General features: G+C 42.5%; 2 protein-coding genes across 7 annotated transcripts in view; both read right to left on the bottom strand.

The window, feature by feature from the left end:
• The window catches only part of nlrc3l (NLR family, CARD domain containing 3-like), a 234,648-nt gene extending 231,191 nt beyond the window's left edge, over positions 1–3,457 (bottom strand). For all 4 annotated transcript variants that reach the window (XR_013964645.1, XR_013964646.1, XM_080772667.1 and 1 more), the window contains exons 1-4: positions 3,416–3,457; positions 2,952–3,025; positions 1,746–1,862; positions 807–899 (exon numbers count right to left, since the gene is read on the bottom strand). Coding sequence is in view for 2 of the 4 variants with exons in the window: in XM_080772667.1 (XP_080628793.1) it covers positions 807–899; positions 1,746–1,862; positions 2,952–2,968 (227 nt within the window). In the remaining 2 variants the exon portion in view is untranslated. The remainder of the gene's footprint in view (positions 1–806; positions 900–1,745; positions 1,863–2,951; positions 3,026–3,415) is intronic.
• Positions 3,458–5,680: 2,223 nt separating this feature from the next.
• On the bottom strand, positions 5,681–25,085 carry numa1 (nuclear mitotic apparatus protein 1). Of its 3 annotated transcripts, none has more exons than XM_080773056.1 (20): positions 24,972–25,085; positions 23,325–23,381; positions 23,003–23,081; positions 22,453–22,580; positions 22,030–22,141; positions 20,912–21,029; positions 20,191–20,331; positions 19,500–19,613; positions 12,810–18,845; positions 12,342–12,530; positions 11,496–11,659; positions 10,912–11,043; positions 10,529–10,649; positions 9,946–10,162; positions 9,581–9,711; positions 8,958–9,239; positions 8,269–8,379; positions 7,442–7,756; positions 6,824–6,874; positions 5,681–5,856 (listed from the first exon to the last, which is right to left on the bottom strand). In XM_080773056.1, the coding sequence occupies exons 1-19, from the start codon at positions 25,000–25,002 to the stop codon at positions 6,830–6,832; spliced, it is 8,523 nt and encodes a 2,840-aa protein (XP_080629182.1). In that variant the 5' UTR covers positions 25,003–25,085; the 3' UTR covers positions 5,681–5,856; positions 6,824–6,829. The 3 variants fall into 3 exon arrangements, with proteins under 3 accessions (XP_080629182.1, XP_080629183.1, XP_080629184.1); XM_080773057.1 differs by having other exon boundaries at positions 12,810–18,842; XM_080773058.1 differs by lacking the exon at positions 6,824–6,874.
• Positions 25,086–25,241: the final 156 nt, after the last annotated feature.

Below are 25,241 nucleotides of genomic sequence, written 5' to 3'. Positions count from 1 at the left end.
CGAAACAGCGGTAAAATATGAGTATGAATCAGCCCTAAGTGCTGGCATATATAGTACGTCAAGTCATGTCAGTTTGTGAGTGGAGCAACCTGGGACTTGCTCCGCCCTAATTTAGGGTTGAAATTGACGATCACCTGGTATGTGTCAGAATCAGTCAAATATTATTCAAGACACTCATAAATATATGCACCATATATAACCACAAGACATGCCTATAATATATACAGAAATAGTCCATACACAAAGACAGTTACAAAATAGCTAGGGACGATTTGGTTAAAGCAACTCAACTGTGCCACTCATATTAGTGGCGATGGAGTATGCATGCATTAGCAGGGTCCAGACTCCACACCAATGAATGGGAATGTGATTTCAAGGGGGAGTGGTTAACCAGGCCACGAAAATCTTTGACAGCACTTTTTTTTTTACGTCAAGAGTGGATAGAGCGAGAAAATCATATAATTGACTCATTGGGAGACCTAAAGGTCAGAGGTCCTTTGACGAATGACTGTAAGCTTCAGTTCTTGAGCGATTCCCACGACACAGAGATGGTCCTCCTGACCAACACTCCCTGCTGACAGCTGACGCCCCTGCCTGTATGAGTACTGGTACGTACATGCAGTGACAAACTTCCCCCATCCTGCCTGGCTTCCCTCCCCTAACGCCAATTGTATTCGTCTACTCTAGACGCTCGACAAAGCCGTAGGCAACACGTTGGATTCGAACCCACAACCTCTGCAGTGGTGGGCACTGAGCAGGCACTATACCACTGCGACACACAAGTGCCCCTTGACTACATTCTTTACCTGGTATCGAAGACATCGGCTCCTGGAGGTTTGGTCTGCTGCGTAGTTTGAGTAAAGATAGTCTCCGGATAGTCAACGCAGTTCAACCTCACCCTGGAGGACACAACAAACCAAAGACAAAGTTTTATTTTATATTTAAAACGTGATGATTATGCCAGTATTAATTCTATATGGACAAACACTGACTAATAACCACATTATCTGTGGGACAGGGCCATTATAAGGAAATCTATAGCTTTGGTATTTTAAACTACTTTAAACCCTGTATCCTTCATAGTACAACAGTAAGAAATAGCAGATATACGTACAGGCTCACAGTCACAACGCATTGCATAGATCTGCTTATTTTGCTGTCAAATGATAAATATTAAATAATCATAGTGTAACTGACCCTGTGATGTAGAGGAACCTGTATTTAAATCATCATAATGATAATCATAGTGTAACTGACCCTGTGATGTAGAGGAACCTGTATTTAAATCATCATAATGATAATCATAGTGTAACTGACCCTGTGATGAGTAGAGGAACCTGTATTTAAATCATCATAATGATAATCATAGTGTAACTGACCCTGTGATGTAGAGGAACCTGTATTTAAATCATCATAATGATAATCATAGTGTAACTGACCCTGTGATGAGTAGAGGAACCTGTATTTAAATCATCATAATGATAATCATAGTGTAACTGACCCTGTGATGTAGAGGAACTTGAATTTAAATCATCATAATGATAATCATAGTGTAACTGACCCTGTGATGTAGAGGAACTTGAATTTAAATCATCATAATGATAATCATAGTGTAACTGACCCTGTGATGAGTAGAGGAACCTGTATTTAAATCATCATAATGATAATCATAGTGTAACTGACCCTGTGATGAGTAGAGGAACCTGCATTTAAATCATCATAATGATAATCATAGTGTAACTGACCCTGTGATGGCCTGGCTGGTTATCGCAGGAAGAGCCAACTGGTCGTTCTCAGTGAATTCTATCACCGACTCCTCGTCACTCTTCATGGATCCATAGCTGGACGGTGGTCTCTCAGCCCTGTGAGCGACACACACACAACTTACTGTCACCATGACGGGCTAGTAGAGATGTACCGTAGTGTCCGATAACACTTTTTCCTTCCCCGATACTGATACCCATAAACTAGCGTATCGGTCGAATTGATTGATACAGATTACCTATCTGATACCCGAGTGTAATTTAACCCATTTAGGCCTGACCTCAAAATTAAAATAAAAAAAAAACTTCTAAATCCCCCAGTTTTCTGAAATAAATATTTTCACGATTTAAAAAAAATAGCAGACCTACGAACTTGTAGATCTGCTATTTTTCAATAGCTAAATTATAACATAATGTTTAAAACACCAAAAGGGGTTCCCGCCCCAAAATGGGTTAAAAATCTCACCCGTGTGAAGTGAGGGGCGCTAATATATTAAAGTCTATCTCATTGTTGTTTAGGTGATGTAATGGTGATGTAAAACAAACTGTGCCATCACAAACATTAAATTATATTTATTGTTAATGACATTTAATGTTTGTGTTAGGGACAAATGACAGATAAAAAACTAGGGTGAAAAGATGTTCCGCTTTGCGTGGGACACTGGGACAGTCTCTCATTTCCAAGACTTTTTGTCCCACATTGTGACTGGCAGGCAGAAATGGCCTAAAAGTCCCGCAAAGCTGGTTTTCTGTCGTAAACTCGTATTGTCTCTTTTACTGCAAGTTGTGTTTTTAAGCCTGTTTAAGCCTGAGAAATGTCCCCTAGGCTACCAAGTACACCACTCATGACTAATTTTAAAACAAAATGTGAGAAGGCAGAGGGGTTTAATAACAAAATAATAGGCAATATTATGGTCATCAAGGCATTTAATAGCAAGACGCTAAACCCGTCCTGTCCCATCCCACACAAGCGATACTACTTCTGGCCTTCAAATATACAGTTTGGATCTGGTCACCCCAAGTAGGGCCCGGGCCAGGAACTCTCAGGGTTCTTTGAGGGGGTAACTCAGATGTCTGTAACTCAGATGTCTGTAACTAATTGTACGGGTCCATTTGGTTCCATGTGTACACAGTGTTTCTATGTTGCAGTATTGATACTTGAGTATTGATACTTGAATATTGCATTACCTTTGGTCCATGTCCATCGTGGTTGACCGGTTTAGTTGAATGAATGGAGTATCACTTCCGTGTTACAGGATTCACTGACACCGACATGAAAGAACACAAGTCTGTTATTAATAATAGTATTATTGCATGTACCAAAATGTGACACACCTATATGAGATATTAAACACACACGCAGTTGATAAATGATTGATAACTACACAGTAAGTACACACCACTGGGGTGGGGTTACAAAATATAGCCAAGCGTTGGCCCTAATGTAGTGGACTCACTCAGTGTATGCACTCACTCACTCACTCATGCATAGTCTACCATAGCTAAGCCTACAAGTTGTTTTTCATAGGTTTACGACCAATATGCCACGCGTTGTCATGAAACATTGACCAAATGCAAACCTTTTTACATAAATATTGTACTCAAAGGCGGTTAAAACAGAAACAAACGCCACAACGGTTGGTTTTACTCACCGTGTCCTCCCTGCACTGTGGCTACTTCCTAGTTCCTCCCGAGTGTGTCACAATCACAATGTTGTTTCGGTTTCGGGCGGCTCAGCGGCTGCAATGACTCCCTTTGAACGCTACGTGTCGCTATAACACCACTATGGATAGCCAGTCGTTGCGGCAACTAATTCTATTCCTCCAGCCAGCAAAACACACACACACACACACACACACACACACACACACACACACACACACACACACACACACACACACACACACACGACTGATGTGATGATGGCTGTCAGTTCTATTGAAAATATATGGCATAAACGTGTATTTAACTGATCAAATAAACATGGATGAAATGTTCATAACCCATCAGCCAAAGTGTGTGTGTGTGTGTGTGTGTGTTCTCTCTCTCTCTCTCAAACTTGTTTTTAATTAAAAATTCTAATTTGTTTTCCATGACCTTGACAAAATATATTAATGTATAGGCCCTACTGTAAGCGTACATTTGATACATTTGAATGTAATTTTTTTATTTAATTAGAACATTAATCCTTTTTTTTAAAATCTCCCCTCATTCTCAGATGTATTTCCTTCACAACTACCAGTGAAACAACATATTTGTGAGTAGAGGCACCGCACCAGAGGATTCATAGAGGAGAAGCCCTAGCTCTGCGACCAGTGTGGGGGAAAGTTCAGCAATAGAAATAATCTCAAACAGCACCAGAGATTCTTACAGGAGAAAAACCTTACCACTGTGACCGGTGTGAGAAATGGTTCAGCACTGACGCAGGACCTCAAAGCTTAATTAGCTCACAAGTGGATTCATTCAAAAAAGCTTTGACTAGTGTGTGAGTAATGCTTCAGACATCACAGTAACTTAAAGAGACACATTCAACCGATGTGCTTTTAAAGAAGTGAACCACTACAAGAGATTTCACAGTCAAACTGGAGAGCTTCTATGCGAGTTGTATGGCAGCAGTTTGCAATGGAGACAAATAACAGTTCTCTCTCTCCATGTGCACTGAGACTATTTGGCTGCCAGATATATCAGCTATAATTTTACTTTTTCCACTACATCAGTGTCAACATTATTCAGCCAATGTTTCGCAATTGGAATCACTTTCAACCCGTCATCGCTAATTTAGGCAAATGTTCAATGATTTAAAAAATGGCTAAACAATAGATCCTACAAGCTCACAAAACGTTACAATGCCGAAACGTGAGCTTGTAGATCTGCCTTTTTCCTTTAAGTTTTTGATTAGGGCTTAAATGGTTAAATACAATAAAGCCATTTGTTTATTTTGCATATACATCAAAAAGCCATGTAAAGTATGTTTACACTTTTTTGCACTTTGACTAAAATATGGGCCAAACAGTGGTGTGGGACTAAACCAAGATCAGCATCAGACACACAAATCACATTACCCAGGCCAGAATTCTGCCAGCTTCCCCAAAATAATTGCTGATCTACAAATCTCATTTTAGATCTTTTTTTTCTCTCCGTTGCACAGAATATGGATGCTAGGATTCATGTGGTTAATGTTAACAAAGATTTGGCAGCTGGCTCCCGTATAGTAATAACCGAGGACCCTTTAGGGTCCCGGAACACCTGTTGAAAACTCATGTTCATCTAGTGACATTGCACTGATTGCAGTAGCGGATATTTATCAGTTATTGATAAGCATACATTTCGTGCTGGCGGTGTCATCTAAAATTTACCAAGCTGTGGAGTCTGAACAGTTATGCATTCGTTTCCCCTGGCACAAAAGGTGAAATACAAAAAAAACAAATATTGTTATCAGTATCGGCCATCAGTTAACCCGATAGCCGGGAACCCCTTTTGGTGTTCTGGGTGGTCCCAGAACATCATACTTTGAGATGGGGTCGGCAGCCAAATACAGATTATTCTGGGGCTCCTTGACACTAGTGAACAAGTTTGAGCACCACTGATATAGAAAGAGGTTTTTCAGAAAACTCAGGATTTGTAGAATCGACCTCAGGTCTAAATGGGTTAAATTGTTATTTAAAAAAATGGTATCGGCCAAGAATGTCCATATTGGTGCATCCCTCCCTTTTTCCTATATCACTTCACCACACGAAGCCTTGAATCTATGGAGATTTTGATTCTGTCGCTATCCCGAGACCATCCAAAATGTTACCAATTGATTTTGGATCAGGATTTACAAGGTGTTTTTAGAATTGGTCTCTAGTCTAAATGTGTTAAGGGTTGGTTTGTTCAATTACTACATGCATCTCCTGCATCATGAAAAACAGACAAGGTTGTAAAACTTTAAATCTTTATTAAAAAAAAATTAAAATGCCCCATACACATAAAATTACACAGATGTGTACGGTATAACGTGTAGTCAGGGCCAGGGGTGAGAAATCAGAAAACATACAGTATGTACACAAGGGGTTAGACCTCATCATCACCGGTTCCTCCTGAAGCTCATCATCTGTGAAGGAAATAAAAAATGAATACACATTAATGAGCATACAGACACAAGTTAAGCTAAAACATTAACGTGTGTGTGTGTGTGTGTGTGTGTGTGCCAAATACTGTTCTGTCTCGTCTGTTATAGGCAGTTTGTCTGTGTGGAGAAGGAGGTGCCATGTGTATCCTTAAGTGAACATGAACTGTCAACCCCGTTATATTTGTTTCCTTGTAAAATTAATTGTAATTTGTGGATTCAAATAAAGAAATCGAAATGTGTGTGTGTGTGTGCTTGTAGTCTATCCATTTTTGGCCAATGTTCCCCCCAGAATATGGTAGACAGGGTTCAAGTGGTTAATGAGCGTACACAAACAATTTGACATGCATTCATTAATATGAAAATAAATAACATACATAAATAACATAGCTTTGTTTGAACCACATCAAACACTGACCATTGTGTTCATTTTTAAATCTAAACCCAAGACCGTGCCAATGCAAAATGACGTGCTTTACAACAAGGAAACGCAAGCAAACAGACTGTGGGAAATAAAATTACTTCTATAAGTGAACAAGGACGAATCTAGGCGTTTATCTTGTAGTGGTGGTGGAAAGTAACTATGAATATTCACTCAAGCAATTTGAGGTACTCTAGTATTGTACATTTAATACTTTCTCAAAATCTCAGGAAAATATAGCATGTTTTGTACTCTATATCTAGATTACTGAGCCATCAACTTGATCAGGAATGCAAAAAAAATAAAAAGGATTCCCATAAATTCAAGGCTTCACTGTGTGTCAATGATTTGATTTTATTTATGGTTGATCAACTAGTATATTTAGATGCCAATACCGTTGTACTTTTACTCAAGTAAACTAACAATAGCACAATGTAGAAATACCGTAGTGTATATTCAAACATTTTAAGTGAAGAGAAAAAAGAAACTTTCACCACACCAAGACCCATAGACCAAAGTAAGAGCTTTGACCTGCTGTCAGTCTCTCTTGTCCATTGCAGCAGACAGGTCAGTGTCAGGACCCTACAAAGTGTTCAATACCAGGGATTAGGAAAAGCAAGCGAAATATTGGTGGGTCTGTAACTCTGTATACGAATGGAAGCAAATGGACACATTTCGTTCCATTTGTACACTTGACTCAGTCAGGGTTTTAGATTTGTAGATTGGGGCCCCAGAGATAGAAAAGTATAACAAACGGGGGTCTAATTTGGCCTTATTCATATAAAACTGGGTTTTAGTCATAGTCTAAAACTAGATGAACACTAAAACATTTCAGTCGAAAACATTTTGGCAGGTAATGATGGCATTGTAATGACAGATTTTCCACTTGGTTGCATGCTGAGTGCAGAGTGCAACCGGACATGAAATTACTTTTTAGTTCTACTGGATCTCTTCTCCACTAGTGCTCCCTAACATTTTAGTGTAGTTTGTATTAGTTTACAAAAATTGTCAATATATTTAGTCTTAGTTTAGTCATAGCTTAGTTTCCATGTAGTTTGTATAACTTTCTTTTAGTAGACGAAAACACTGCAGGGCCTAAAAATGAACTGAAGGAAAGGGGCGAGTCATGTAGAGTAGATGTGCGCTCACCTTGCGTGCGCTGGCCGTCAGGCCTGCTGTGCTGCTGGCGGTAGCTCGGGGTGACCTCCTCTGCCGTCCTCCGGGTGCCCCAGGCCCAGGGGGTGAGGAGGTGACCCTGCCAGCCTTTGTGGTCTGAGCACGGGACGCCGCCGCCACACTCCGTGGCGATTTGGTGCGAGTCGCGCTTGCGGCAGGTGACTTCCGCGAACCTTTGCCGGGGGATTTGCGTGTGGAGCTGCGCAGCCTGTTGAGACCTTTCTGCAGGTAGTTGTTCTTCTTTGGTGTGTTTTCTATGTTGAAACACATGGTCTCCCTGCGGTGAACCTTTAAAAGAAATAGTGAACTTTACTGCAGTGAACCTTTAAAAGAAATACAGTGAACTTTACTAAAGAGCAAGCATACAAGTCAGTGTTTCCCCAAACATTGGGGAGGGACCATTTGTGGGTTGAAGGCACAGTTCTCCAGTCATTTAAGAGAAACAATGTCTTGTTTGACACCAAGATACTGTAGTATGACGAAGTAGGGTGTTTTTACAAAAAATAAATACAAAATAAATTAAATATGGAGATGAGGTTTATGCACTGAATTTTTGACCGTTGAAGGGAAAACAATCCCCAAATAAATGTAATAAAAGGTTTTTAATCCCCAGTTGAGTACAATGACAATGCAAATGGGGACAGTGGTTAAGTCCATCTGTGAGTTTTATAAATATTTAGCCAATGAAAAGTATTACAGCTTGTGACTAAACAGCATTGGTTCTACCCCATTATATGCAAATGTATTGTACATACAAAATTGTATTAAAGACAGCAAAGATATGCATTTGTGAGACTTACAGGGCTGAGTGGCACACGCAGTTCAGAGCGGGAGGATGACGCTCCACCGCGGATCTGTCTAGATTTAGGGGTGAGCGGTCGTGGGAAGCAGCTGGTGGCCATCCGTTTTGACTGTTTGAGTGACAATAGTAAGAATGAGATGACACGCCGTAAAGACAAGAAAATATACATTAATATATTGTGTTTTTAATCACACATACATCTTTTGCATTTAACCCATATTTCTTTTGCCTTTAATTAAGACAGTCTACAAACTAAATCAGTTTTCACACACAAAAATAGATATACAAGCTGGCGCAAGCTTGTACGTCTCCCATTTATTTAATAGCCAACGCAAAGATAAAGAAATCACACCGGTGTGAAGTGAGGGGCGCTAATATATTAAAGTCTAACTCATGTTGATATGGTGATGTAAAAACTATTTATTATTTGAAAATGACCAAAACTGTCAGGTTTCTGAGTGGTCCACAGCCCTGCCTTTTGAGAATACGAATTATAGGATGACTGGTTGAAAATGGCTGAAGTGGTCCAGGAAGATTCTAAAAAGGCCTTCTAAATACTAAGCTTTAAGTCTTTACCCCTACCATATTGCACTTTTTGTGCAAGGAATCTATTCTAGAATATATGAAAGTTTCACCTTTCTGTAATTCACGGGACATTAATAATAATGAATGTGACGGTAATGTTACCTCAGGAGAAAGCTGGGACTCGTTGGCTGCAGGCCTCTTGGAGCCTCTTTGGCTCTCCTGGCGAGATGAAGCGGCCGCGGTGTTCCTTGGAAGATGCCCAGGCATCAGAGAATGACGCCCAGCAGCAGCGCCGGCACCAGGAGGTCCCATGTAGGAGAGGCGGTGAGAGGCCAGGGAGTCCTGCAGCTGACCTGGCATGAGCGTCGCCCGCCTCACCGTCTCCATTGGGTCTCCCGTCCGAAGCTCCTCGTCCGAGACTGTGAAATCTGGACAGAGGCTAGGCTGGAGGGGAAGAAAAAGGTTTAAAGGTATATTCAGTGATTTCACTTACTAGTCGACAGGGAGTGCTCGAGTATAGCAAGTGGGCCCCACAATAATTTGACAAACCTTTAAAGATTTTAATATAAAAATAAATGGCAATAGTATTTTTTTCTTTAAACTCTTTCATGTTAGTTCTATTGATCCAAGCCAGAACACAATACATTATTTGATCAAACAGACAAAAATATTTCGTTTGCGTGATTGACAAATTTAACAAAATATTTACGGACGTGGCTCCACGGGCAAGTACAGACTTGGGTGTCCTTGACATGAAAAGGTTAGAGACCCAGTTCTTCACTCACCCGGGGCTCCAGAGGGTAGCTGCACTTCAGGTGAGGCAGCTGCCTCTTGTTCCTCGCCTGCAGCTCGGCGATCCTCATCCAGTCCTCCGACGCACCATCAGGCTCGTTCTCCACCCCGTCGTACAGAGAACCTGGAGGAGGAATAGTACATGAGAACTTAATAGACATCAGAGCTCATAGAATGATGCTAAATCAAACCTCATGACATGGAAAAAGGAATGTGCCATTTGTGAAACAGCATGAAATGATCTCCCCTCTAGCGATCAGTTCCTAAACATTATAGATTCTTCTGAACATGCATTATTCTATCGTGTAATATACAATCAATTCAAATACAATTAATAGTAATATTTGTGGTTACTCACCCCGGGGTGGGACGGCAGCACTTCTCCTGCGGTAACCGGGCAGGCTGAGCAGGTGGTCTTCATCACCGCTGGAGGTTCTGGCAGGTGTGGCAAATAGCTCTGTTGCCACGGGCCGTGAGGCACCATGATCATCAGATGAGGAGGTGAGGTTGGGATGGGAGTGGGCCGGGGCCAGGCTGTGGAAAGTCTCATCCTCACTGGAAAACCCAGGGCGCTTCTACAAGTGCACAAGTCAACGATCACACAGTGAACAATTGTGAGATAAAGTTTAAGGGCAAGGCACTATAAAAACCAATTAATTTGGATAACATTTGCAGTACCATTTATTTATAAAGATGTGCAGTCTTAAAAGAAACGAGAAAAAAAACAGCAAGACAATCTTTGTGTGCATTGATGCTGTTGGGTGGAAACTTTGTCCAAAACAGTTAGGATAAAAAAAAAGATGAAATATAGAGATACAAAAAAGGTCATAAAGATGAAATATGGAGATACAATAGGGGAAAGTACATAAAGATTGTCGGACAGAAAACGTGGGTGTCCACATGCGAAAGGCTTTAGAAATGGTGTGGAGTATTAAGTCAACCTTGCTCATGGTGATGCTGATGGTGGTCCGGCGCCGTTTCACCGACGAGGATGGGTTCCTCCTGGCCGAGTCCAGGCCCAGGCCAGCTAGCGAAGTCGGGCTGCTCTCCAGCTTGCTGGTTCTGCAGTTCCACCATTAAAGAGACAAAAGGCTTAAACTTAACATATAAACCAGGATCTTTTTCAACTGTACCACTCGTTATTGGATATAACATCAGATTAAAGAAACTGGTTAATCCGGAATTCTCCTTTAAATGTTATAGCGTTACAGTTTCCATCTATTCTTATCTCCACTTTTACCGTTATCGTATGCAAGTGCTCATGCCATTAGTAGACAAGTCAGGAGAGAGGGCATCACAGCCATGGTTATGTAAAAAAACCCACCTATTGGACTTTCTGGTATTCATGGGGGTGAAGTAGAGAGTTTCCAGTGACGCTGCTCCGCGGAGTTTGGCCGCCAAACGTTCACTGCTGCGAACCAGAGGGGTGCTGGACTCCTCTGGTCCAGATGGCATCCTGCACGGGAAAGCAGCACAGAATGCATGGATTAAAGCAAAAATAAAAGCTCACAACTGAAAAGGTTTGTATGGCCAGTTGGCAACACCCTAATGTGTGATACCATACTGGTACACAAATTATGTAAAACACCTTTAACCTTTGCTTTAAAATGTTTCAATCTTAAAAATAATCGAAAATAGCCCAGCTACACACTCAGTGTGTCGCAGACATATTGACGACTTGTAGATCAGCTATTTTCCCTGTGCAAGATGCTTTCATAGAATACATGCCGGCTTCTATGGAATCCAAATAATGAAATAAGACTAAGTACTTTTAATCCATGACAAAAGGTTATTGGGGATGAGTGAAGGCGAAGTATGCATCATATACATAAAGAGGGGAAAGTCTGAACAGAGCCTTAAAAACTAAACATAATATGTCCATGTAATTTCAACTGGATTTGGCATTACCTTGTTGAATTGAGAGAATCATCAAGGTCACTGTCAGAACTGCTAGTCTGCCTGTACTGAACAGTTGTTGGAAGTGGAACCGCGAAGTAGGCAGACTGCGTCACTCTCCCTTCACCCCCATGGAGCCTGCTGTTCTCCCTGAGGTTACGGCTGGCGAAGGCAAGCTGAGATGGACGTAGGATAGAAAAGAGAAATGGTATAATCCTTTTTTCCCATACTCTATGGAAATGCTAGGAACTTGATCATGGCCTAGAGGTGACTTGATATGGTTTATATTTTATAATTATGCTCAAGAGCAGCAACTTCTGACAATGTAAAATAAAAATCACTCGTGTGAACACATCACATTAAATGCTCAGCCAATCAGCTGAGCACATTCCGTGTTTAACCTGTAACACCCAAAGTTGCAATAATAAAACATTTTTCTCACCTAAACGTCATCATTGATGTTCATTGCAATTGGTCATATTTGCATATATTTTTTGCAAGTAGAAATATATCCGGGTGTTATAGGGTTAAACAAACAGACATACTAAAAAGATGAAAGCTATAAACGGCCATAGACACTTGCGGTGGCCGTTTTTAGCCCAAGGTGGGCTAAAGTTTGACCTATTACATGCTACTTAAATTAGAATTACATTTTGAAAATTGTGCCTGCATATAGGTTCCCCAACTTTCAGCAGCAGTGTCATAAGTCTCCGCGACTGCCCAAAGACACAATAGTAGACATCTTTTTGAACACATTGTGAAGAAAGCTATTGGCAAGCATGCATTTTGCAGATTGGTCACACATCTCACTAAATAGCCCAAACTAACTGCTTTATCCAAGAGAGAAAAAACACCAACCTGCGTTTCCAGACTGGCAATGCTTGCCTGGAGGCGCTGCTCATTGCCGTGAGCCTGCTCCAGGTCTGTCTGCAGCAGCTTGACTTCGTCCTCCTTTTCCGCCAGGGAGCGATGCAATTCAGAGACCTGCTCCTTGCTTTGCTGGAGAAGCTCCTTCTTCCCGTTGTAGTGGCTCACCGCCTTGTCCATCTGGGGATGATGGGAGTTGGTGAAGATAGCTTTTTTTAAGACCAAATATTATAGGGCTAAAGACTGAGCCTGGCTGACTGAAGGCACTTCACTGAAGCATGAAGTCCAAGAGTTTAATGTAAAACTAGGAGTGCAGCATGTAAAAAAAGAAAAAGTGACATTAATGCTTAACACTAAACAATGAAAGGTGATAGTGTTTTGACTACATTAATTAACACTACTAAACAATGGAAAGTGATCCAATATAGGCATCCGAAAATATTCTGTAGTTAGACCAACCTGTGCCTTGTAGTGCTCTGCAGCCTCCGATTTAGCTGCAAGCTGCATTTCTAGAGCCCTCTGGATTTTGTCTTGATGCTTGGAGTTCTCTTGTATGTGCTCCATTTGTTTTTTTAAGCCTTCGGTCTCCTGTTCAAACAGTTGAGAATGTGAAGAGCTCTCATCCTTCAGCAGGGTAAGCTGACCCTCTTGAGATTTGATTTCTTCACGCAGTGTCTTCACTTCTTCTTGTGAGGCTGCCATCTGCTCCTCAAGCATGAGCCTTTTTCGAGCATTCTCTTGTTCAGACATTACATTTATAGTTAAAAGGTCGTCCTTGGCCTGGGCTTCCTTCACAGCGTTTGTGAGAGACTCCTCTGTGCTTTCCACTTGTTCTTTAAGGGCTTGTAACTCCTGCTGTAGCACTTCAGAATGTGCCACGGTCTCATCCTTCAGGACGACCAGCTGCTGTTCTTTTTCCTGAGTATGTTCTTTTAGGACCCTAACCTGCTCTTCAGATGCTGACAGTTGCTGCTGCAGAAGATCTTTCTGATGAGTACTCTCTTGCTCCTGTCTGGTGCGCACGGCAAGATGATCCTGAGCCTCCTCTTTGGCCTTTTTAAGACAATCATCCATTTGTTTAGTTTGCTCTTTCAGGCATTGGATCTCCTGTTGTAACAGTTCAGATTGTTTCGAGCTCTCTTTCTGCAAAGCAAGCTGAACCTCTTTAGATTTGATTTCTTCACGCAGTGTCTTCACCTCTTCTTGCGAGGCTGCCATCTGCTCCTGCAGCATGACCCTCTGTCGAGTATTCTCCTGTTCATTTACATTCAAAAGGTCATCCTTGGCCTGGGCTTCCTTCACAGCGTTTGTGAGAGACTCCTCTGTGCTTTCCACTTGTTTTTTAAGGGCATGTAACTCCTGCTGTAGCACTTCAGAGTGTGCCACGGTCTCATCCTTCAGGACGAAAAGCTGTTGTTCTTTTTCCTGAGTCTGTTCTTTTAGGACCCTAACCTGCTCTTCAGATGCCGACAGTTGCTGCTGCAGAAGATCTTTCTGATGAGTACTCTCTTGCTCCTGTCTGGTGACCACAGAAAGCTGAGCCTGAGCTTCCTCTTTGGCCTTTTTAAGACAATTATCCATTTGTTTAGTTTGCTCTTTCAGGCCTTGGATCTCCTGTTGTAACAGTTCAGATTGTCTCGAGCTCTCTTTCTGCAAAGCAAGCTGAACCTCTTTAGATTTGATTTCTTCACGCAGTGTCTTCACCTCTTCTTGTGAGGCTGCCATCTGGTCCTCAAGCATGACCCTCTGTCGAGTATTCTCCTGTTCATTTACATTCAAAAGGTCGTCCTTGGCCTGGGCTTCCTTCACAGCGTTTGTGAGAGACTCCTCTGTGCTTTCCACTTGTTCTTTAAGGGCATGTAACTCCTGCTGTAGCACTTCAGAATGTGCCACGGTCTCATCCTTCAGGACGACCAGCTGCTGTTCTTTTTCCTGAGTCTGTTCTTTTAGGACCCTAACCTGCTCTTCAGATGCTGACAGTTGCTGCTGCAGAAGATCTTTCTGATGAGTACTCTCTTGCTCCTGTCTGGTGACCACAGAAAGCTGAGCCTGAGCTTCCTCTTTGGCCTTTTTAAGACAATCATCCATTTGTTTAGTTTGCTCTTTCAGGCCTTGGATCTCCTGTTGTAACAGTTCAGATTGTCTCAAGCTCTCTTTCTGCAAAGCAAGCTGAACCTCTTTAGATTTGATTTCTTCACGCAGTGTCTTCACCTCTTCTTGTGAGGCTGCCATCTGCTCCTGAAGCATGACCCTCTGTCGAGTATTCTCCTGTTCATTTACATTCAAAAGGTCGTCCTTGGCCTGGGCTTCCTTCACAGCGTTTGTGAGAGACTCCTCTGTGCTTTCCACTTGTTCTTTAAGGGCATGTAACTCCTGCTGTAGCACTTCAGAGTGTGCCACGGTCTCATCCTTCAGGACGACCAGCTGTTGTTCTTTTTCCTGAGTCTGTTCTTTTAGGACCCTAACCTGCTCTTCAGATGCTGACAGTTGCTGCTGCAGAAGATCTTTCTGATGAGTACTCTCTTGCTCTTGTCTGGTGCGCACAGCAAGATGATCCTGAGCCTCCTCTTTGGCCTTTTTAAGACAATCATCCATTTGTTTAGTTTTCTCTTTCAGGCCTTGGATCTCCTGTTGTAACAGTTCAGATTGTCTCGAGCTCTCCTCTTTCTGCAAGGCAAGCTGACCCTCTTTAGATTTTACTTCGGCACACCGTCTCTTCACCTCTTCTTGTGAGGCTGCCATCTGCTCCTCAAGCATGACCCTCTTTCGAGCATTCTCCTGTTCATTTATAGTCAAAAGGTCTTCCTTGGCCTGGGCTTCCTTCACAGCGTTTGTGAGAGACTCCTCTGTGCTTTCCACTTGTTTTTTAAGGGCTTGCAACTCCTGCTGTAGCACTTCAGAGTGTGCCACGGTCTCATCCTTCAGGACGACCAGCTGTTGTTCTTTTTCCTGAGTCTGTTCTTTTAGGACCCTAACCTGCTCTTCAGATGCTGACAGTTGCTGCTGCAGAAGATCTTTCTGATGAGTACTCTCTTGCTCTTGTCTGGTGTGCACGGCAAGATGATCCTGAGCCTCCTCTTTGGCCTTTTTAAGACAAACATCCATTTGTTTAGTGTGCTCTTTCAGGCCTTGGATCTCCTGTTGTAACAGTTCAGATTGTTTCGAGCTCCCTCTCTGCAAAGCAAGCTGAACCTCTTTAGATTTGATTTCTTCACGCAGTGTCTTCACCTCTTCTTGTGAGGCTGCCATCTGCTCCTGAAGCATGACCCTCTGTCGAGTATTCTCCTGTTCATTTATATTCAAAAAGTCATCCTTGGCCTGGGCTTCCTTCACAGCGTTTGTGAGAGACTCCTCTGTGCTTTCCACTTGTTCTTTAAGGGCTTGTAACTCCTGCTGTAGCACTTCAGAATGTGCCACGGTCTCATCCTTCAGGACGACCAGCTGCTGTTCTTTTTCCTGAGTCTGTTCTTTTAGGACCCTAACCTGCTCTTCAGATGCTGACAGTTGCTGCTGCAGAAGATCTTTCTGATGAGTACTCTCTTGCTCTTGTCTGGTGTGCACGGCACGATGATCCTGAGCCTCCTCTTTGGCCTTTTTAAGACAATCATCCATTTGTTTAGTGTGCTCTTTCAGGCCTTGGATCTGCTGTTGTAACAGTTCAGATTGTCTGGAGCTCTCCTCTTTCTGCAAGGCAAGCTGACCCTCTTTAGATTTTACTTCTGCACACCGTCTCTCCACCTCTTCTTGTGAGACTGCCATCTGCTCCTCAAGCATGACCCTCTTTCGAGCATTCTCCTGTTCATTTATAGTCAAAAGGTCTTCCTTGGCCTGGGCTTCCTTCACAGCGTTTGTGAGAGACTCCTCTGTGCTTTCCACTTGTTTTTTAAGGGCTTGCAACTCCTGCTGTAGCACTTCAGAGTGTGCCACGGTCTCATCCTTCAGGACGAAAAGCTGTTGTTCTTTTTCCTGAGTCTGTTCTTTTAGGACCCTAACCTGCTCTTCAGATGCTGACAGTTGCTGCTGCAGAAGATCTTTCTGATGAGTACTCTCTTGCTCTTGTCTGGTGTGCACGGCAAGATGATCCTGAGCTTCCTCTTTGGCCTTTTTAAGACAAACATCCATTTGTTTAGTTTGCTCTTTCAGGCCTTGGATCTCCTGTTGTAACAGTTCAGATTGTCTCAAGCTCTCTTTCTGCAAAGCAAGCTGAACCTCTTTAGATTTGATTTCTTCACGCAGTGTCTTCACCTCTTCTTGTGAGGCTGCCATCTGCTCCTGAAGCATGACCCTCTGTCGAGTATTCTCCTGTTCATTTATATTCAAAAAGTCATCCTTGGCCTGGGCTTCCTTCACAGCGTTTGAGAGAGACTCCTCTGTGCTTTCCACTTGTTTTTTAAGGGCTTGTAACTCCTGCTGTAGCACTTCAGAGTGTGCCATGGTCTCATCCTTCAGGACGACCAGCTGTTGTTCTTTTTCCTGAGTCTGTTCTTTTAGGACCCTAACCTGCTCTTCAGATGCTGACAGTTGCTGCTGCAGAAGATCTTTCTGATGAGTACTCTCTTGCTCTTGTCTGGTGTGCACGGCACGATGATCCTGAGCCTCCTCTTTGGCCTTTTTAAGACAATCATCCATTTGTTTAGTGTGCTCTTTCAGGTTTTGGATCTGCTGTTGTAACAGTTCAGATTGTCTGGAGCTCTCTTCTTTCTGCAAGGCAAGCTGACCCTCTTTAGATTTTACTTCTGCACACCGTCTCTCCACCTCTTCTTGTGAGGCTGCCATCTGCTCCTCAAGCATGACCCTCTTTCGAGCATTCTCTTGTTCATTTATAGTCAAAAGGTCTTCCTTGGCCTGGGCTTCCTTCACAGCGTTTGTGAGAGACTCCTCTGTGCTTTCCACTTGTTTTTTAAGGGCTTGTAACTCCTGCTGTAGCACTTCAGAATGTGCCACGGTCTCATCCTTCAGGACGACCAGCTGCTGTTCTTTTTCCTGAGTCTGTTCTTTTAGGAGCCTAACCTGCTCTTCAGATGCTGACAGTTGTTGCTGCAGAAGATCTTTCTGATGAGTACTCTCTTGCTCTTGTCTGGTGACCACAGAAAGCTGAGCCTGAGCTTCCTCTTTGGCCTTTTTAAGACAATTATCCATTTGTTTAGTGTGCTCCTTCAGGCCTTGGATCTCTTGTTGTAACAATTCAGATTGCCGCGAGCTCTCACCTTTCTGCAAAGCAAGCTGAACCTCTTTAGATTTGATTTCTTCACGCAGTGTCTTCACCTCTTCTTGTGAGGCTGCCATCTGCTCCTGAAGCATGACCCTCTGTTGAGTATTCTCCTGTTCATTTATATTCAAAAGGTCTTCCTTGGCCTGGGCTTCCTTCACAGCGTTTGTGAGAGACTCCTCTGTGCTTTCCACTTGTTCTTTAAGGGCTTGTAACTCCTGCTGTAGCACTTCAGAGTGTGCCACGGTCTCATCCTTCAGGACGACCAGCTGTTGTTCTTTTTCCTGAGTCTGTTCTTTTAGGACCCTAACCTGCTCTTCAGATGCTGACAGTTGCTGCTGCAGAAGATCTTTCTGATGAGTACTCTCTTGCTCCTGTCTGTTGACCACAGCAAGTTGAGCCTGAGTGTCCTCTTTGGCCTTTTTAAGACAATCATCCATTTGTTTAGTGTGCTCTTTCAGGCCTTGGATCTGCTGTTGTAACAGTTCAGATTGTGTCGAGCTTTCCTCTTTCTGCAAGGCAAGCTGACCCTCTTTAGATTTTACTTCTGCACACAGTCTGCTCACTTCTTCTTGTGAGACTGCCATCTGGTCTTCAAGCATGACCCTCTGTCGAGCATTCTCTTCTTCATTTATAGCCAAAAGGTCGTCCTTGGCCTGGGCTTCCTTCACAGCGTTTGTGAGAGACTCCTCTGTGCTTTCCACTTGTTTTTTAAGGGCTTGTAACTCCTGCTGTAGCACTTCAGAATGTGCAGAGGTCTCATCTTTCAAGACAACCAGCTGGTGTTCTTTTGATAGGATCTCTTCTTTCATGCACCTAACATGCTCTTCAGATGCTGAAAGTTGTTGCTGAAGTTCTTTCTGATGAGCATGGAACATATCCCTCTCTAGAGTACTCTCCCGTTGTGTTTCAGCCAAAATGTCTAGTTTTGCCTGGATGTCCTTTTCAGCTGTTTTGAGGGAGCATTTCACATTTTCTAACTTAATCTTCAACCCATGGATCTCCTGTTGAAGAACTTCACCCTGATGAGAACTCTCCTCTTGTAGTTTGGTCAGATTTTCTTCTTTGGTGCCCATTTCCTCTCTTAACTCTCCAAGCATAACAGTTTGTAGGGCAACTTCTGCTCTGAGGCTTTCAAGTTGTTGGTCTTTTGCAGCCGAGAGGGAGGTAACAGTAGCCAATTCTGTGTGGAGGTACTTCACTTGCTCCTTAGCCTTCTTCAGTGAGTCGACTGTACACTCCAAGTCATTCTTCACTGCTTTGAGTTGGTCCTCCAACTCCCTCTGCTTAGAGAGAAAAAAAATAGTTATATATAAAATGGACACAATATTTAAAACCTACAACTTTCAAAAGTATGACAACTAAGAGTCTAAAAGCCCCTGGCAGCACCTGGAGGCTCTGCTGGCCTTACACTAAAGGGGACCAAGTGGTTTTGAGCTGATTAATAGGCAGATTTTGTAGTTCTTTACAATTCAGGTTCAAAACTGCAAGCCAAAGGTCACACATGTGTGAAGTGAGAGCCGGATTTGGGGGCACGCACAAACATGTCACAGGGGCACGCACGAAACCATAAAGTCCATAGACTTGGCTGCCACATGGCATAACAGGGGGCCCAGCACAAAACATGGCAGATAATCATGTTAGATGTAGGTGTGTCTCGAGACACTGATCTACAAATGTCCAAGCTATCTTCATAAGCTGTCTTCATAAGGGGACAGGCCCCTTTCCTAATCTTTGGGAACTTGAATCTTTGCTTCTGGGGGTCCCTTGAACAAGATTTTGGCATGCAATCGTTTTTGGGGTTCTTGGCCTGAATAAGTATGACCATAGTACACCATACTTATGACCATACTATGAAAAACCTGAAATGTTTCAGAAAAATGTTAGGCTTTAGAAGCCTTTTTGTAGAATAGGCCTCATGTCTTAATGGGTTAACTCACCTCCATGACAGGCCCCATGTTCTCTCCTCTCTCCTCCTTGATGGCACGCTGTAGATCATCCTCCAAACACTTCACCTTGCTGCCGAGGATCTGGACCTGCTCCTCAAGGTTGGCCTGGTTAAACAAAGAACACATCACAAACGGGAAGCAAACGCATGTTACCTCACAAGGGGGGGAAAACAATATAGTCTCAAGACCCAAAATGTTGGTCTGGGAACCCAATCTACTAGAAATGGCAGATCTGCAAGCTTGCAGACCGTATTTCCACTACTTCTTAAACATTAGTTTTCTAAATTTGAAAAAAAGTAATTTTTCATCATAGCATTAGTCAACGTAATGAACACAGCTACCTGTGCTGGAATTGACACTACTGCACTTCTGGGCATGCGGTTCCCATTAATGGCCCCATTTCACAGTTTACCGGTCACAAATTTATACTGAAAGAGGTTTTGGCCAGGCTCTAAACTTTTTTTTTAATCATCATGATATGCATTTAGTAAATGATGGTCGCATTGAGTTTATGCGTAGTATATTTCTAGAGTTTCTACTGCGTGAAGACTCGCTCTCACTGCGGTCGCAGCCATTAGCAGTTGTTGCTGGTAGCATTTTGGGACCGCATGGTCTATGTACCAGGCAGACAACTGCACCCAGCCAAACACACACACACACACACACACACACACACACACACCTTAGCGATTTGAGCTTGGGAGAGCTCACTCTGAATCTGAGTGGCCTGTGCGGTCCACTCCTCCTGGGCAGCGGCCTGAGTCTCTGTCAGCATGTGAAGCGCTGCTTTCGACATAGTGAGCTTTGAGCTCATGTCTCTCATCTGAAAAAACATCAATTTGTAACATCAGTTTTCTAAAAAAGCGACGTTTCTATACATCAATGGTGCTCAAAGCGTTCATGTCAAGCACCCCGAAATTATATGAATTTGGCAAGACCAATGAACCAGATGCTTTCCCGGTTTAACTTACCGGTGCACAGGACAACGAGACGTGATTTACCCAGAAGAAAATAATAATTAGAGTCCATGTAAAACGGTCAAAATCCCTGTGTGCAAGCGCATGCACACACATCTTTATTTGCATTATGGCTCAAAACGTTGATGAAATAGGCCTGATCGCCTCGCCTCATTGATGCATGCATTTATTTTTTATGAAACTAGATAAAGTGCCCCTCGGAGCACAGGTCTCCACCAGGTCAGGTCAGGTTGTGGCCTCCTGGTGGTGCTAAATAAATCATTAATGGGTTAGCCCATTAGACCCGTGGCCGATTCTACAATTTGTCATACAAATGAGATTAATTTACGGTAATTGCATTTTTTGGCTTAGACATTGGAACACTTCATGGAATACAACATTCCATTCCATTTGACTTTTAGGCTTCATCTTCAACTACTTATTTACCTGGATAGAGAGGTCACCATTCTCGCTGGTGAGCTGGTCAATCTTGCGCTCCATGGCAGTGGCGTTTGACTTCAGCTCATGGACTTCACGTACCAGCTCCGCTCTGTGGACCTGCAATCTATGAGAGCAATATACAGTGTTTCTGCAGGTTGTAGTCAAACAACTTTAAACACAACTAGATTACCGCATGTCTTGGTACTCAATTACAAAAAATAAAGAAAGAAACTATGAACCTCTGCCCCAAATTTTCCAAAGCGGCCTGTTATAGTGCCACCAGGAGGACTACTTTTGAAAAACACATTGTTATTACTCCTCCAGAGTCCCACAAATCGTCTCACACACTATAGTCATGTGTTCAAGCCGGATATGTCTGATATTTCATATTCCATCCTAATTGGCCAACATAGGATTTCAAAGTTTGCAGGATTGGCCCGTTTTGAACAAAAAGCCTCATATCATGAACAGCGATTTTTGAAATCTTTCACAGACTTTCCTACTAGGTTAAGGAATATATCCCACCCTATTCACACTGGCCTGTTATATTGCCACCAACAGGTGGATTTTTGCTAAACAAAATTTTGGAACAAAATGCCTAAAATCATCCAATTGCCATTAGAAGAAATGGCACCCTTTTCACATTGGCCTATTTAGCACCACCAGGAGGCCACAACCTGACCTGCCCTGGTGGAGACCTGTGCTCTGAGGGGCACCATCTAGTTTCATTAAAAATAAATGCATGCATCAATGAGACATGAGCATGGTTATGTTAGGTAACTGATGTAATGGGTCCCAGGACCCAGTAGTGGTCTTTTAGATGGGTCCCAGGGACATTTTATTTTAGAGTACAGTATTGCATCCCAGGACCCCCGGAGGGGGACATGATTGCGTCCTCTCTCATTTTAATGCGTCTAAGGACGCAGGCTATTTGCATCAGAGGTATTACATTTCGGTTTTGGCCGCATGGCCATTGGCCACCCACCGGCGTGCGCAAGCTTTTTAGCTCGAGACAACGAGAATTTTTGTCTAGATCGGCACTACATCTTTAAACATTCGTTTTCCAATTTGTGGCATTTCACACTCTAAGCAGACAACATTTTGTAGATGTTAATTCTCCTTACTGGTCAATCCTGCTCTCCAGTGCCTGAAGTTGCTCCCTGGCTGCACTCTCCTGTTCGCCAAGCTCCCTTTTGAGCTTGTCCAGCTGATGCTGCAGCCGCTTGATTTCAAGCTCTGCAAAGGAGACAAAGAAACAACCTAGGTTAAAAGGTGCTGCAAATGATGCAAATACTAGCTCTACTACCAGGCAGGTATACGCCTCAAGTGATTGAATACATTAATTAGACAGTCCATTGAGGTCCCAAAAAAACCACACCAAAATACAATTTCATAAAAGTTTACAAAAAGTAGGAAAAAAGGGGAAGGGGGGTGAAGGCTGTTCATACGTTACACAGTATATATTGTAGGTAGGTCTTTGATGGTTCCAAGTGTACAAGTCTTATCATTGGCCTGGATAATTTTGAAGGGTCAAAAATTAAATTTACCTTTTTCTGCAAGCTGATCTTGTGTGATAGCCAGATCTCTCACCAAGGCGTCCATGGAATCCTGGTGTTTGACTGCACGTTTCTGCATTATCTTGAGCTGGACTTTCGGCGTCGTGACAGGAGAGTTTCTGAATGAAGATGACAAAACTGAAATATTGTACGTACTGGGGACTCCTGGCCTAAACAAATTGTCAAATCGAAACCTTATGTCCAAAACTGTTACTTTTCATGATTCAAAAAACGTGAAATCACTACGCTGTAGTTAGTATGATCGAGTAGTAGGACATTCATTTACAACAAAAACACCACACACACACACACAAGTGTGCCCTGGCATAAAAAAGGTTGGGAAACACTGGTCTAGTCTATAAACAAATCCAAAGGGGTGACCTCGGCACAGCCATAGCTGAGGTGTCACATTAAGTGCATCTTGACACCTCAGTATTGATGGCCTACCGGGTGCCGCTGATTTGTCTATACATCTATAGCAAAGATGACCATCAGCTATTTAACGATTATTTAGAAGGGGGGGAAAAAAATAATCACACACCTGTCGGGTGGGGTTGCAATGTTGTCTAGGGCCATAAAGCGAACACGTGGAGAGTGGAGGGGTTGACATGGCGAATCATCTAAGGGAGACATGGTGGAGAGGGAGGACGGAGAAACACATGTTAACCACTTTAACCCTCAATTCTTAGTCCAACTGACTGTTTAGATCCCCACCCATCAAGACATCAACGTACGTAATAATATAAATAAAAGCATAAGTTTGAAATAATATATATATATACATATTTATTTATATGATATATTTGAAGTCATATCTCCTCGCCCTAACTGTACGTCTCCAAAACACCCGTTATGTGACTTACGCCTCTCTGTTTGGCTAGGTTGAGGCTCCAAATCCTCAGTCTTCAGAGATTCCATCTCTGCAAACATAAATGGATAGTTTAAAGAATTATTCAAAATTTTGACTTGTTACATTATCATAATATGAAGAAGACACAAGAATCATGTTCGTTGGTTACTGTCTCTAGACATTCTAGCAACACTCAAAACAATAGGAAAATAAACCAAACAAGTAGGATTTAAGGAAAGAAGTATTGCATGTACATTAGTCATAGCAAGCTTTGAGCTGCTCAATGGTTGGTGTCCTTCCTGAGCCTCCCTACCCAGTTTTAAAGCTCTGTATAACTAGCTTTAAAAAACTTGTTATACAGAGTCCATTAAATTTGGCCATATTATGGGTCAAACTAATATTATACAATGAATTATATGCACATTAGTGCTGCACAATCAAAGACAATATCGAGATCTAGATACAGACACCCATGTAATCCTCAATTCTACATTTGAGCCAGAATCGTTCAGCACTAGATGGCTGTCCAATTCATTCGAGTCAGTCTTTTTTTGCTACGAGAAAGACTGTAAGAGGTGTAAGTCAAGCACTTTGATGTCTGTTTAAGGCTCCAGGTGCTACATTTTTAATGTAGTAATGTTCAGCAACTACTACTAACTATGAACAAAATTAGAATCGTGATCTCAATTCTTGTGGAGGCAAATCGAGATTCACATTTGAGCAAGAATAGTGCATCACTAATACATGTACAAGCATATTTAAATATGGCATTCAAAGAATTTTACATTACAGTTCAGTAGGCTATGTGAAAACTGCAGACTAGAATCAGGTTTGTAGATTGTATGCCTATGTTCAGACTAGAGCGCAGACTAGAATCAGGTTGGCACGCGCAATCAATTGTCCTTCACGTGTCATGGCATAATAACTTCACCCCGAATTGCGCACCTTGACCTTGCTACTTTTACAAGTTCGTCAACGTCTACTCTACATAAACGTTCAGATTTCAAATAGAAAGTGCTCACCCCAGGGCCACGGATGTTAGAATTTTGCTGAGGCGGGTAGCACCCCTGAATTCCGTATTGTTCAGTAAAAAGCACAACATTCAACGTAGAGGTTCCAAACGGAGCTAAATGCAACAATACACCTCCCAACCGATAAGTTTGAAATACAAAAAAGGTACGCTAAACAGGGTCTCGAAAATGTTTAGTCGTACTCTAGATTTGCCCCCAAAAAAAGACAGTGCACGTACTCATTACTTATTCAAAACAAAGGAAAAACTAAACTGCGCCATCTTTTTTTCGGTCTGTCTCGTTTGTCAATTATTTTTGTCATTTATTTAATACATTTGTCATTTATTTTTGTCTAGCACCTTCTCCTTCCTCAGCATTATTATTTACCTTTTGGGTGCGGCGGTGCAAGTGGCTACACAAGGTAAACATTAACCTTTCCTTGGATCAAGAAAGACCAATCACTATTGCTTTGGTTAACCTAATCTTAATAAAAGATGAGCACTTAAGCACTTTTAAAAACGCCAACACGTTGCTTCGATATTCTCCACTAAAAGAATAACTACTAAAACACTGGACAAACAGCTTTAGCATGTATAGCTAACGAGTCAACGACGTTACACTTCTAGAAATAATAGACATTCACAACATACCCGACTGTGCAAATAGACGGCTCGGAAACATGGCGTTTTCGGCAGAGAAGACGCAAACTAACCGATGATGAAGTATAAACTGTAGTTACTGTACTACTTGTGGTTCATTAGGCGTTCGTCCGTCCACTGACTGGCGTCCAGACGTCCACACCAACAAGCTATAAGCTTAGCTTTGATTCAAAAGAGGAGAAGTGCCAGCGAATTCAAACCTGCACTCTATTTGTGGAACCGACCAATCAGCATTAAGAACGTCCGAGCGCCGTGAAACGT

The sequence above is a fragment of the Protomyctophum bolini genome (genome assembly GCF_963924005.1).
Source record: "Protomyctophum bolini genome assembly, chromosome: 9".
In the NCBI taxonomy this organism is placed as follows: Eukaryota; Metazoa; Chordata; class Actinopteri; order Myctophiformes; family Myctophidae; genus Protomyctophum; species Protomyctophum bolini.
Note: the sequence above shows the minus strand (reverse complement) of the source record. Positions and strands in the feature narration are given on the sequence as shown.

Coding starts and splice junctions, on each gene's coding strand:
- numa1 (XM_080773056.1), bottom strand. CDS start 25,002: ATGTTTCCGAGCCGTCTATTTGCACAGTCGG. Junction 19,614..20,190: donor CCCAAGCTCAAATCGCTAAG/GTGTGTGTGTGT, acceptor TTGTTTAACCAG/GCCAACCTTGAGGAGCAGGT. Junction 9,712..9,945: donor TGCTGCCGTCCCACCCCGGG/GTGAGTAACCAC, acceptor TTCCTCCTCCAG/GTTCTCTGTACGACGGGGTG.